General features: G+C 40.7%; 1 protein-coding gene across 10 annotated transcripts in view; it reads left to right on the forward strand.

Moving 5' to 3' along the window:
- The window catches only part of Cfap20dc (CFAP20 domain containing), a 236,499-nt gene that overhangs the window by 134,594 nt on the left and 88,377 nt on the right, over positions 1-13,528 (forward strand). For 5 of the 10 annotated variants that reach the window (XR_015638066.1, XR_015638067.1, NM_001431639.1 and 2 more), the window contains 3 exon segments: positions 9,537-9,673; positions 11,831-11,993; positions 13,293-13,409. Coding sequence is in view for 6 of the 10 variants with exons in the window: in NM_001431639.1 (NP_001418568.1) it covers positions 9,537-9,673; positions 11,831-11,993; positions 13,293-13,409 (417 nt within the window). In the remaining 4 variants the exon portion in view is untranslated. 10 annotated transcript variants of the gene reach the window in all.

The raw sequence follows: 13,528 nt of genomic DNA on the forward strand, positions 1-13,528 counted from the left end.
CAGATACAAATAAATACTTCTTAGAAGGATATTGATCAGTGCTTCTGAGGTCTTTTATAGAAAACATTATCATAAACCACTTATAGAGTGAATTTTTCTATGCAAATTATACAGTAATACACATAGCATTAACTAATAAATCGTGCTTAATCCACTTGATACATGTGTAATTGTTCTTATACCAATCTTTTGTGTTCTATCTCCTTTTTTAATTTAAGTTCCATAGACCCTCCTGCCTTGGTCTCCTAAACATAGAGATCACAGGTGTGTGCTCCCATTCCTGGCACATTTCTCCTTTAGCTATTTGATACAATACTGCTTGAAATAACAAGACCCAAAGGCAAGCCACTTATGCACAGTTGGGGACTGGTTCAAAAGCATATGGTAAGCTTTTGTGTAGCTGTGCAAAGAGCAGTGTACTCTGTCTGTCATGGTCTGGAATATGGTCTCAAAAATGGAAGCCTAGAATTATGTCCTAACATAGTCCCACTGATGGAATAAAAGACATTGTGATCTAGGTATGACATATGTGGAAATTTTAAATACATGTAATGATTACCTCTGGAAGCAGGGACTAATGCAGACAGGGATAGGAGGAAGAACGGGCTTTCTCAAGACACAGTGTATTAGAGAATTTTAATTTTCTAACTATATCAATGGTTCATGTTACTTATTCATTATGTTAGACCAATTACTGAACATTTGTAGATTCTTCTTTATATATTATGAAGCTTAAAAGTTCCTGAGAATTGCTATTAAATTAAAATATATTTCTCTACCAAATATTAATATTTTCCTAATAAGATACAATGGAAGCTGGAATTTGGTGACACACTTAGCACTCAAGAGGCTGAAACAGAGGGACTTTAAGTTTGAGGCAAGCCTGTGCTGCATAGTAAATATTAATATTATTTAAATATATGTTGATCATTTTCTTCCCCTCTCCAAGGTCCTTCCAGATCCTCTTCCCTTCCCTACCCACTCAACTTTAAGTTCTTTCTCAAAAAAACAAAGAAAAACTCAATACAACAACAAAATACCAGAAACCTAGAAGACAAAAAGAAAAAAACAAAACAAACAAAAACCCACCAAACTGTAACCAAATAATAGAAACAAAACTACCAAAAAAAATGTATAGTCCATTAATATTGGTCAACTACACCTAAACTCAAAGCCTGTCCTGAAGTTGTTGATATACCCAATATCGCTCTGTTGATTTTCCCTCTCCCAGCACATATAAGTGACACTTCAGTTGTTAACCTTCATCCTAATGGCTAGGTTTTCATTCATTCATTTTGTGATACAGCAAAATAAGATAAAACAAAAACTGTTACATTGAAGGTAAAAAGGTAACCCCACAAAAGGAAAAGCACTCCAGAGGAGTCACAGGAATCAGAGGCCCGTTTGTTTGCACACCCAGGGATTCCTTTGTTAGGAATCCCTAAACACACTGCACTGGAAGCCATGATGTACACAGAGAGGGCCTGATGCAGCCCATGTAGGCCCAGTGCTTGCTGTCTCAGTCTCTGAGTTCACATGAGCTTCCCTCATGTTGATTTAGACGGCCCTGTTCTCCAGGTGTCCTCCATCCTCTCTGGCATTTACACTCTGGTTCTGTGGGTAGGAATTTGGTCGTGACATCCCACTTAGAGCTGTATCTTCCATGGACTCTCACTCTCTGCGCAGTGGCTAGCTGTGGGTCTCTATATTTGTTCCCATCTACTGCAGGAGGAAGCTTTTGTGCTGATAGCTGAATAAGGCACTGAACTATGAATATAGCAGAATATCATTGGGAGTCATTTAATCATTACTTTTTTTTCTTTTAGATCAATATTATTTGGTTTTGCCCTAGATGCCTGGGCTATTTAGTCTTTGTTAGTAACCCAAGGAGTATCGGGTATGGATCTCATCTCAAGGAGTGGGTATTAAGTCAAATCAATTATTGTTTGGTTACTCCCATAAGCTTTGTATCACAATTGCCATAGCAAACCTTGAGGCAGTTCGCCATTGTAGATAAAGGATTTGTGGCTGGCTTGGTCTTTATGTTTCTCTTTTGAGAGCATGTAGAGTAATTTCCTGTACCAAAGATACTGTAAAGTAGAGGGGAAGTCTCTCTAAAGGGACCAGCTTGACATCTCCATCTTCAGTGTGTAGGTCTTGTCTTCAACAATGGAGCCCTGCCGTCAATTTGCAGAGAGCAACCTGTAGCCTTGACAACAGCCTGCATTGTTTGGGGGTTGCCATTTGGTCCTTCTTGGCCAACAACTCAATTAGATATAACCCAAACTCAGTACTGGAAGCTTCACTGGGTAAAAAGAGATGGCTAGTTAGGGCTCCGACTCCTCCATTATTCGACTTATTTGATCACCTTCACAACACACATGATAAATAGACAGACAGACAGATGGATAGATGTTGGAGGGGGACACTACAGGGACCCATTTATGGTTGTGTTCCCTAGAAACTAACTTAGTACTTAGCTACTTAATACAAATACTTATCAGGAGCCCAGGAAAGACTTGCTGACTGAGTGATCAAATGAATATACAAAATGATGCTACCCAGATGACTTGAACAATTAATCATGGTCATACCCAAAGCTAGCATTTAGTGAGCTGTTGCTGTGTTCCACGATCTACAGCGCAGGCACAGCTGTTGCACTTTAATTCTCACGCAGCCTACTGTGGCAACACCATGGAAATGACACTCACAGATGAGGAAACTGATCTGTCACAGATGAAAAGAGCGAGTGGCCGAGCTGGCACACGAGCAGAAGGCTGGCGTTGGAGGTGCGTCTTCACTACTGACTCCCTCCACAATCTCCCCTCGGTCGGTATCTTGAAGATTATTTCCCAGAGGCCTGCTGGATTTATGGGGAAATGCCCTATTTCCAACCCAAATCTTGGACAAAATAAACTGTTTCTTATTCAGAATAGAACGCTTTCTCAAAATAAAACCATGTCTCTTAAAATTAGTTTTTTTCTCATAAGCATAAGGAATAAAACTAGGCTAATTCTTCTTTGTCAATAAATCAAGACCTTGTAGAGAAAACTATATCCTGCACACTTGTATCCTTGTATCTTGTGGAGCTGGCCAAGCTTCGCACACTATCTGAGGTCAGCACAGAAAGATACAATCTATTTGCAGTTGTTAATATTATTTTATTGCCTTTAAAAAGTGTCACAAACTTTTCTATTAATGAGAGAAGGCTACATACTGGTTTTAATTATTTGCAGAAGTTGAAGAGGGATTATAATCTCCCAGAGCCTTTCCCGCTTGAGGCATTTACCTCTCTGCTTTTCTTTTCATCATGTTTCCATGGCTTGTAGACTGACAGTTCTCCAACAGTCAGAAAACAGCGTTCAATTGAATACCACACACTGGGCATTGACTCAAATTAGCCAGTTACCCCACAGCCCACAAGTACCTTTTGGAATGCCTTACCTACCAGGCACTAAAGCCTTCTCTTATCTTCCGCGCCCCAACCCTCAACTCCCCTACCTTTGAAATAAGACATTAAAGTCATATGTCAGCTGCTTAGTTCCTCATAGACCTCATTAACCTCTTGACATGCATTGGGTTATAATATTCATGAAGTTTTGGTTCCGATCAATAGAGTCATTAATCATCCATTTTTGAGATAATGTGTTTATACTTAGACGGCTTTATAAAATTGCACAGAAAACAAATATTGCATATGGGAAGGATCTCATGTAGTCCCCTCTAATGTATATTAAATGAAGACAATATCATATAACTTTTTTAAAAGGTAAATGAATACAAATGTGGTTTTTGAGCCCCTGCTCAAACCATGAGCATAGCTTAATTTCTTCATCTGTGTACAAAGAATGAGAACATCACACATAGCAGAGGACTGAGAACCGTATAGGTATCCATCATCCTTTAGGTCTAAGTGAGAATTCCTTGGCCCCAGAGATTAGACACCAAGCCCTGTTGAGCAAAGTAGAACCATTTATATTTTGTCCTTGTAATCCTTGATAATCATAATCATTGATTTGTCACCACTGTACCCAAGAGGGTACAGCCTCCTTGGATGAGGTAGTGTTGCCTCTTACTCCCTGTCTCAGTCAGCGCCAGCCAGGCAGCACCCAGTCACTGCTAAGGAATGATGAAGAAAGGAAAAAGCGAGTGTGAACAGAGTCTGTAAGCTTTAAATGTTATTCAAGGTGGGAAGGTATTAACAACCTGTTTACTAGCCGTCCACTCCCTCCGAGACATAATGTAAGCATGTAACGTGTCTGGTTTCATACAGTCTTAGCAGAAAATGCCAGGACTTAATTACATTGTTATCCCAATCTTGTCAATGAAGACAATAAGGCTTTAAAAGGTCAGATGCCTCGTCCAAAATAATATTGCCATACTAGAATCAACTTTTGTTCATGTTTTGTATGTGCTGTCAAACAACGCAATACGCTAAAATAAAAATCAACCGAAAACCTGGACCCTGACACCAAGTTCACTGTTAGGTGAAACTGTTAGACATGACCCTAGTGGTGAGGACTGAAATGTAGCAGGTCTGGCTGGCTAAGCTTTGAAAACCTTGTAAGCTTAAATGACGATAATAATTAGAACATTGTATCTTGAGACCAAAAAAAAAAAAAAGAATATTTATTTCTATAAAAGACAATTAGAGAGTACAGCCTCAGGTTTTACGATCTTAACTACAAAGGCATGCACCCATCAGTAAAATAGCAAAATAATTAATGGTAAATCCCTGACCTCTATCAAGTTCACTTTCTACAAACTCAAGAAAATGAAATGCCTCGAGCAGGATTTTAATCTAATCTTGATATTTAACCTCACTTTTATGCAGTTTGATGTCAGCCTTTAAAATAGCTACTTTTAAAATTCAGAACACACGCATTTCTGCTTATAGTTTTCTTCTATTAAGATTTTTCTTGTTAAAAAAAAAAAAGCTTAGTCCCTTCTACTTCTTATTTTAGAAACCAAAAACCTAAATTGCTTAGCCTTGTAGGATTTAATTAGGAGCCTAGCCAAATGAATGCATAATGTAATGCACGTTAATGGAGAATTAACTTTGACAGCTAATATGATTCTAAGCAGTGAATTATTAAGACAAAGAAGGATTTGCAAAACTGGTATGTTCGTTGTAGTATCAATCATAAACTTATCTTAAGTAATGGAGTGTTTGTACACTTTTATGGGCAAAAATGTAAACTTTTTATAAATAGACTTAAATTTAAATATATTGGTGGTGGCTTATTCTGTAACCCCGACAATAGGTCCTTTCCTAAAATCCAGTATATTATCTGGTGAGTGTAAGACAGTGCAAAGATTCCTCCTTCTTGTACTCCTACTGAGGCCATTTCAGGCTTAACTAGAATTTGCTTGATGGGGAGTCCCATGAAAATTGCCCAACTCTGCTCTAGGAGCCCAAGATCAGGATGTCCCAGCTAACTAATCGTACCTTTTGCTAAACTGCCTTTTATTCAATCCTCCCCTTTCCAGCTAACTGTTTTTCTGAGCTTCTGGTAAAACAGATTGCTTCAGATGACTTACTTTTGCAAAAAACAAAAACAAAAAAAAAAAAACCCTGTGGCTACCAAGTAAGGTCCCAGGACATGGTTTCTGCCTTTAATAACTCTGTGTTCTAGAAAACTCAGGGCCACTCAGGTCTGCCTGCCCCCAAACACTCGGGTGTGGTATTAGCTGTCTAGAATAAAGACTTTAAATGGCTATAAACTTTATCTAAGGTCTCATCTCTGGTAGACTCTCATGACACTGGTGATTTAGGATACTACAGCATTTCTGGTTTACCTGTATCTTTAATACTCACTGCACGTCCATCACTGGGTGAAAGACTCCTTGAAGAACCAGAGAACTATGAAGACATAGATGCGAAAGGGATCACTTTAACTGCGAGCGGAGAGGCAGGATAATATAAAAGGGAAACTAAATAACACTAAGGATATTTGATAAAGCCGTTGGGCAGGGGGAGGAGAGAGAGAGAGAGGGAGAGGGAGAGAGAGAGAGAGAGAGAGAGAGAGAGAGAGAGAGAGAGAGAGAGAGAGAGAAACACAGAGTTTCAGGGAAGCCGCACTAGTTGAGGTGATAATACTCCCAACATGAGCCATAGACTACCTAACAAAACACCCAGTACCAGGCACAAGAAACCTTCCGAGTCATTGCCTATGAGAGAGTTCAAGAGACTCACAAAACAAGATAGTCTATTTCCATTGCCCTTGAGTGCCTCCCAGAAAGTGAAGGTGCCACACTCTGCAGACACAGGGCTAGAGAGATTCAATCTAGGACTCACTTGAAAGCTGCCCTCCCCCCACGCCCCCGATGTCTAGTTCTCGGTATCAGAAGGTGCTATGAGAGCATCCAAGAGAGGGAAGTAATCAGTCGTCCCGCCTGGCTGTACAGCCTGTGAACCATAAGGACCAGCCTGGCAAGGGATCCCCAATAGTAAGTATCAGCACGTGTTTTAGGGGTAACTAACAGCTGTCTAATTGGATTTAAGGTTTCACTCAATAGGAGTAACTTCATGCCTGATACTATCAACCTAGCCAGCTGCCTGGAGAAGTACTAACGCCATGTGCCTAAAGCAATGAAATTTCCAAGTTGTGTTTTAATAACACGTATCCTTATACCAACGGATAAGTATAGCTCTTGTCATCATCATCATCATCATCACCAAAGAAGCTTATTCTACATCAGGTGCAGACCATTAGAGACCCACAAGTGAAGAAAATACAATAAAAAAAAATGATCATGAAGTATTGGCCCAAATTGATAAGTCTATAGTGCATCCCCAACACTGACGCCTCGGGAAACAGAGGGTATGGATGTTGCAAGAGCCACAGGCCAGGGTGCCTTGCTGTTAGACAGTGTCCTCAAGACATGATGGGGAAGCTACGCCCATAAATTTTCAACAATATGATTGTCCAAAAAGAACCCTGCATAATGGCCAGCATGCATGGGAGAAATCTCACAGGTCTCACCCCTAGATAATGAGCCACAGGCAGTCAGCGACTGCGGAGACAAGAATTGGTTTTCTCCGAGGACAAGCTCCACGATGTTAGCTAATCCCAAGCACAGCCCTAAACACATGCCATGCTAAATACACTCAGTAGGTTCTATACACATATGCATGTACACCCGTCGTGTATGTGTGCATGATATGTGTTATGTATATATGTAAATGTGTATATATGTACCAGTAATTGAAGAGATCATGAATTTGAATGGAAGTGGGTGTGGCCATGGTAATAGTCGGAGGAAGGAGGCACGCGTAAAATTCTCAGAAAAATAAAATATTTCAATTTAGAAAGTTCTAAGTGTAAGATGAGCAGTTGATGGGTTCTTTTTTAATATTGAGGATGGGACTTCCTCAGTGTGGTTGCTAAACTCTCCAAGCCCAAGCCCTGTATTAATCTTACATTACGTCTGTAATTTTGGTGAAATTTAATCATTTTCTCCCATGTGCTTGGCAGACAGGCACATAGAATACAAAATGAATGGTCTTTCACAGCAGAGAACTTAAACTGGTTGGAAGGAAACTGAATTTAGATGATGAGTATAAGGACAAAAACAAAACGAGGACATCAGCCTCGTGAGGGATCTGAAGAGAAAGATGACCTGTACCTGGACAGCTCTCAGGGCAGAGAAGGAAGGGCTCTGCCCATGTGATTCCATCCTCCATAGGCCCTCACTGCATCCTACAGAGCCTCGCAGTACTCTCATCTAGTAAGCATTCTACTTGATCATCAAAACTACAGATGATAACCGTAATAGGTTTCACAAATAGCCTGGAATTGGAGTACAGTTCTTTTTTCTACTTTCAACCTGAGAAACTATGTCCTGTTGGTTCAGATGAACATTTATAGTAAATGGAAAAATACAGAAGCAAGTGGGGGAGGTGTGTCTGTTTGATAGTAGGAAGTTCTGAATGTCACCCAACAGCCTATTGTGAAAGCCTACTGACCTTCAGAGCCTAGCCGCTCAGGGTAACTGTAACCTTTCCACCCTAACCTTCACATCCTCCTCATTGATTCGCACAGGAAAACCCCAGGTAGATATGTTGCTGCTGTTGTCGTCATTGTTGTTGTGGTCATAATTGGAAACATCTGAGGTTTTAATCCAGCTTCCTTTTGTATTCAGTACGATGCATTCATTTGCCTTAGCAAGAATATATTAGATGCCCACTCCATGTCAAGGTGTCTAAAGAAGGCCACCACTGACTTTTTAATCCAGTGGAGCACTACAGGAAATGCCATAGAGATATATAAACGTGAATTTCCAGCAAGTTCTCTGATGAGGGGAATCTCGTCTTCATGAGAAAGACACAGAGACGTGTCTGAAGAAATGATAACTCAGACATTAAGACAGAGAAGAAGTAAGCATTTCCTCACCCCAGGGGTGACGTGCAGTGACACCTTGGAGGAAGAACTGTAAAGCCATAGAGTGGAGAGAGCAGGGCCCAAGGGGTAGGATGGAAGGAAATATCAGGGCAGGTGTTTACAGGAGGCAAGGGCTTTCAGAACAACTGGGTAGCCACTGAGGTGCTGAAGTGAAGGAAAGTGAAGGAGATGATACACTTCCCTTTCTGTAAGACCTCTGGCTGCATTCTGGAGAAAGTACAGAACACTGGAACAGTCGCAAGAATACCTTGGGTAATTTGTATACTCACCATTATTTGAGAATTACTATAGACAGACTGTTTTATTAAGATACTAAAAACATTTTGCCCTAGGGAAATAATTTAGATAGAATTAATTCAATGGAACATCAAAATATGTATTGTCTTCTTTTTTAGGTAAGCAATTTAAATAAAATTATTCACCACAACTAAACAAATATCGAATTGTATGTTTCTCAGGCATTTTTCTAAAGACTATCAGTCATAGAAATGGCAGATACGGTGTTTCCTCCTGAGGAGTCTCGAGGGATGTGATCCAAGAGAAGCAGCTCACCAAAGCAGTGGGAATGAAATGAATGAAACGGAGGGCTCAAGACCAGCAAGTGTGGGATGCGCTATGCAGAAGGAAAGGAGCGTCTCAGTGAGGAGGAAGGCAGAAAGGGCAGGCAAGCTCAGGATGACACTAGGGACTCAACTCACTGGATGGAGAGGCTGGGGCCCAGTGGAAAGACTTAGAACGCTAACAGCATATTTTAATGTGTGGGCAGTGGAGGAACCATGAAGGTTTCAGGGAGAAAGTAAACAAACCAGGGCTACTTCGAGCCTGGCAAATGTTTCCTGTCACCTTTTCTACTTGGCATACAGACAAATTACCTCTTTAAGCCTATTCTGCAGGTACGCAGACGGCGTGACTGAGTTTGGGAAATGGAATCTAAGGTGTGCCAGCCCCTTCCGAGTTTCTAAAATTTCTCTCATAATCCTTTGTTTTCTTGCCTGATAAGAAACACCCTATAGATTCTATATATCTGACACACTATTTGCATTTTGATGTTGGCATCGAAACAGAACCTGAAGACGTACTGTTGACATGGCGTCCGTTATTTCCCGCTAACAGGCTGTATTTTTTTGACAGACCAGTTCATCAGCAGCAGAGCAGGCAGTGTCCGGAGCAGTAAAAGTCAAGATGTCTGCCACATTGCCTTTGGGTCCAGGGTTCTTGGACCACCTCCACCCTCTGGCAGACGGAATAACCTAAGGCTTTCCGCTGAGGTGGGCAGAAGGTTTGAAAGCCTTATCTAAACAGGGGCAGGAGGTAATAACAGACGTGTGGGTTGTGGGAAGGAAGGAAGGAAGGAAGGAAGGAGAAGCTAACTATGTGCCTGAAGTAGGCTTATAATTTTTCAACAGGAATTTTGGATCTAAAAGACTTCAAAAATTTTTTCTGTCATGTCAACATAATTGAAAAACTTTTGTAGTCCTTTTACTAAACAGGTTGTTACAGGCAAATCTTTTTCTTACATTGTTTACTGGTTATTTTATGTATTGACATTTCAAATGTTATCCCCATTCCCAGTTTCCCTTCCACAAACCCCCTATCCCCTCTCTCCTGCCCCCTCTCCCCTCTTCCTGCCTCCATGAGTGTGCTCCTTCACCCACCAATCCACTCCTGCCTCAGTGCCTTAGCAGTCCCCTACCCTGGGTCATGGAGCATCCACAGGGCCAAGGGGCTCCCCTCCCAGTGATGCCCGATAAGCCATCCTCTGCTACATATCCATTGGGAACCATGGGTCCCCCCATGTGTACTCTTTGGTTGGAGGTTTAGTCCCTGAGAGCTTTGGAGGGGGGTTGGTTGGTTAATACTGTTGTTCTTCCTATGGGGTTGCAAACCCCTTCAGCTCCTTCAGTCCTTTCTCTAACTCCTCCATTGGGTCCCTGCACTCAATCCAATGACATCTGCCCAAGACCTTCTGGCTTTTAGGGTCTCTGTCGAGAAGTCTGCTGTACTTCTGATGGGTCTGCTTTTATATGTTGCTTGACCTTTTTCCCTTACCACTTTCAATATTCTTTCTTTGTTCTATGCTTTTGGAGTTTTATTTATTATGTGACAGGAGGAATTTCTTTTCTGGTCCCATCTGTTTGGTGTTCTGTGGGCTTCTTGTGTCTTTATGGACATCTCTTTATGTTAGGTAAGTTTTCTTCTCTAATTTTGTTGGAGATGTTTGCTGGGCCTTTGAGCAGGGAATCTTCACTCTCTTCTATACTATTATTTTTAGGTTCGGTCTTTTCATTGTTTCCTGGATTTCTTGAATGTTTTGAGTTAGGAGCTTTTTTCTTTCTGTATTTTCTTTGACTGTTGTGTCAATGTTTTCTATTGTATCTTCTACACCTGAGATTCTCTCTTCTATCTCTTATATTCTGTTGGTGATGCTTGCATCTGTGACTCCTGATACCTTCCCTAGGTTTTCTATCTCCAGCTTTGTTACCCTTTGTGATTTCTTTATTGTTTCTGTTCCCTTTTTAGATCCTGGATAGTTTTGTTCAATTCCTTCATCTGTTTGGTTGTGTTTTGCTGTAACTCTTTAAGGGATTTTTGTGTTTCCTCTTTAAGGGCTTCTACCTGTTTACCTGTGTTGTCCTGTATTTCTTTAAGGGAGTTATTTACGTCCTTCTTAAATTCCTCTCTCATCATCATGAGATGCGATTTTTTAAATCAGAATCTTGCTTTTCCAGTGTGTTGGGGTACCCAGGGTTTGCTGTGGTGGGAGAACTGGGTTCTGATGAGGCCAAGTAGCCTTGGTTTCTGTCGCTTATGTTCTTGTGTTTGCCTCCCGCCATCTGGTTATCTCTGGTGTTAGCCGGTCTTGCTGCCTCTGACTGTAGCTTGTCCCTCCTGTGAGCCTGTGGTCTTATGTGTGTCAGCACTCCTAGGAGACCAGCTCTCTCCAGGCGGGATTTGGATGTAGAGAGCTGTGGCACCAACAGGGCTAGCTCCTGGCACGATGGAAACCGGAAACCAGGCAAATCTTTGTGAACATATTTTGCCATCTCTGTCCAAAAAATGGTTGGATCCAATCATACAGTCCACATATTCTCAAGTGGTCTGCTTTTATTTTTAAATTTCTTCAGTTCTTTGATGTGTCGGATGATTCTTACTCAGCTCTTCCTGTTGTAGGCAGGCATAGCCCACAGGGTATTTTAATTTGTGTCCAGGAAACCTGCCTGCCTGCCACTCTGTGGCATGTTGTCTATGTCCTTCCATTTTTAGGATTCTCTAAGTTCCCTTCCCATCACCTTTTAGAGACGGTTCCTCTGGGTTTTTTTTTTTTCCTAGCTTATTTGTTCAAGTTTTTGACTAGATAGATTTTTATTAAAAATAAATGAAATTCCTGTATCGTTAAACATACATATTAGTTCCTTTCCTTACAGACAGTGAGATCCATTGGGTACAAAAATAACCAGTCGTGCCAGCAGCCTGCGGAAGAGAAGCATGTTAACAGTGCAGACACATCAGCCTTGCTGATACCTCTGTCTGAACAGCAAGGAGAGAAAGGAAGTTCTCACCCCGTGAAGCAGACCACGCCTCTACCTGGTAAGAAGGAGTCACTAGAAAGTAAGGGTCAGCAGAAAGAAGTGAGAGAGGTTTTTACTGAGACGAATCAAGTAGGGTTCAAAATGGAACCCTAAGTCCAGAAAATGACCATTTAACACTGAGAAGGGGAGTGACTGTCGAAATACCTTTGGAGGGTTTGTCTTCTCTGTCCTTTTGTTTATTGTTGATCTTATATAGCTACAGTGCCCTGGTTTTGCTTTCTGACAATGATGCCAAAGTAAAATAGTATCTCATTAGCATCATCATTTGGAAACTCCATGCTTATTTTCTGATTCCTGTTTCTGTTTGCAGAGTACTGTTTATTTTCTCTCATTGTTGTAAAAAAAAAAAAACAAAAACAAAAATAAGAACAAAAATTAAGCAGCTCCGTAGGAAGACTGGTCTCATGTCAGATTGAGAGTTCAAGTCTAACACAGAAATAAAGCACTTTGCAGCTTGAATCTATTAGAAAAGTTGAGAACAGAACGCAAGACTTAAAGTTGTTTTATAATGGTCTGTCCTTTTCAACCTGACTTTAGTGAATGAGGAGAGGAAGACATTTGAGTTAAGTTTACTTGAGTTAGAAACTAATGATAGCCATGATAGACAGTATTGCCCGTGGGAATGGCACTCGGCCGGAGGAAATGAGTATCACAGACATGAAGTCCCGGTTCTCCAATGACTCTCGGAAGCCTGATTCAAAGTTCTTCACCCTTGGATCCTCAGTTTCTTCCTCTTTAGAAAAAGTCAGGCATTATGCCAGGCCCTGGCTCTGGTGGTGCCTCAAAGTCGTGGTGAGGAGCCAAGACAAGAACCAGTTCAGTGTAAGATGTTGCTCTAAGAAAGGAAGGACTTAGTAAATAGTAGCTGCTATGATTATTATTTAAATACCAAATTATATTTCAGAATTCTTTTACCATATTTCCTTGGAAAACTCCTTAGTCCGTTAGACTTCCTTTTTACAGAGAAAGGAAATTTTCTATCAATTTCATTTTTTATACTTTTTAATATAGCATATTATATGAGTAACATGAATCACACTTCTTATAGCCTCTATAAATATTATAAATCTTGATCTTTGGGTAAAATTTATCACCCATATAGAAATTCTACTATTGAAATAGGAATGAACACCTATTTCCTGTAAAGGACTAAGTTGTGTCTTTTATATAGACTGAAATTATTTCAAAATGATACATGAGTATTCTCAGTATGGTGATAAATATATTTATTGTATTATTTCAATCAATATAGTACTTTGTGTTCTGGCTTTTGTTCTTTGATATGGAAATGCACCAGCCAGTCTCCCTACTCCATATCCACATCCCCCTCGAGACCCGTCAGCAGATAAGGGTAGCAGCAGAAGAGGACTTGGCCTAAGGAGCAGCAGTGGAAGCAGGACAGAGGCGCGCTGTGGTACGGCACGGTTTCAATCCTATCTCACATCAGTGTCTCATTCGGGGCAGTGGGATCTCTCTGCAGGTTGTAAATTTCAAAGAATTATCAGCAGATTCATTTAAAATATAAATGTCTGT

Source organism: Rattus norvegicus, chromosome 15 (genome assembly GCF_021556685.1).
Source record: "Rattus norvegicus strain SHRSP/BbbUtx chromosome 15, alternate assembly SHRSP_T2T, whole genome shotgun sequence".
Lineage (NCBI taxonomy): Eukaryota > Metazoa > Chordata > Mammalia > Rodentia > Muridae > Rattus > Rattus norvegicus.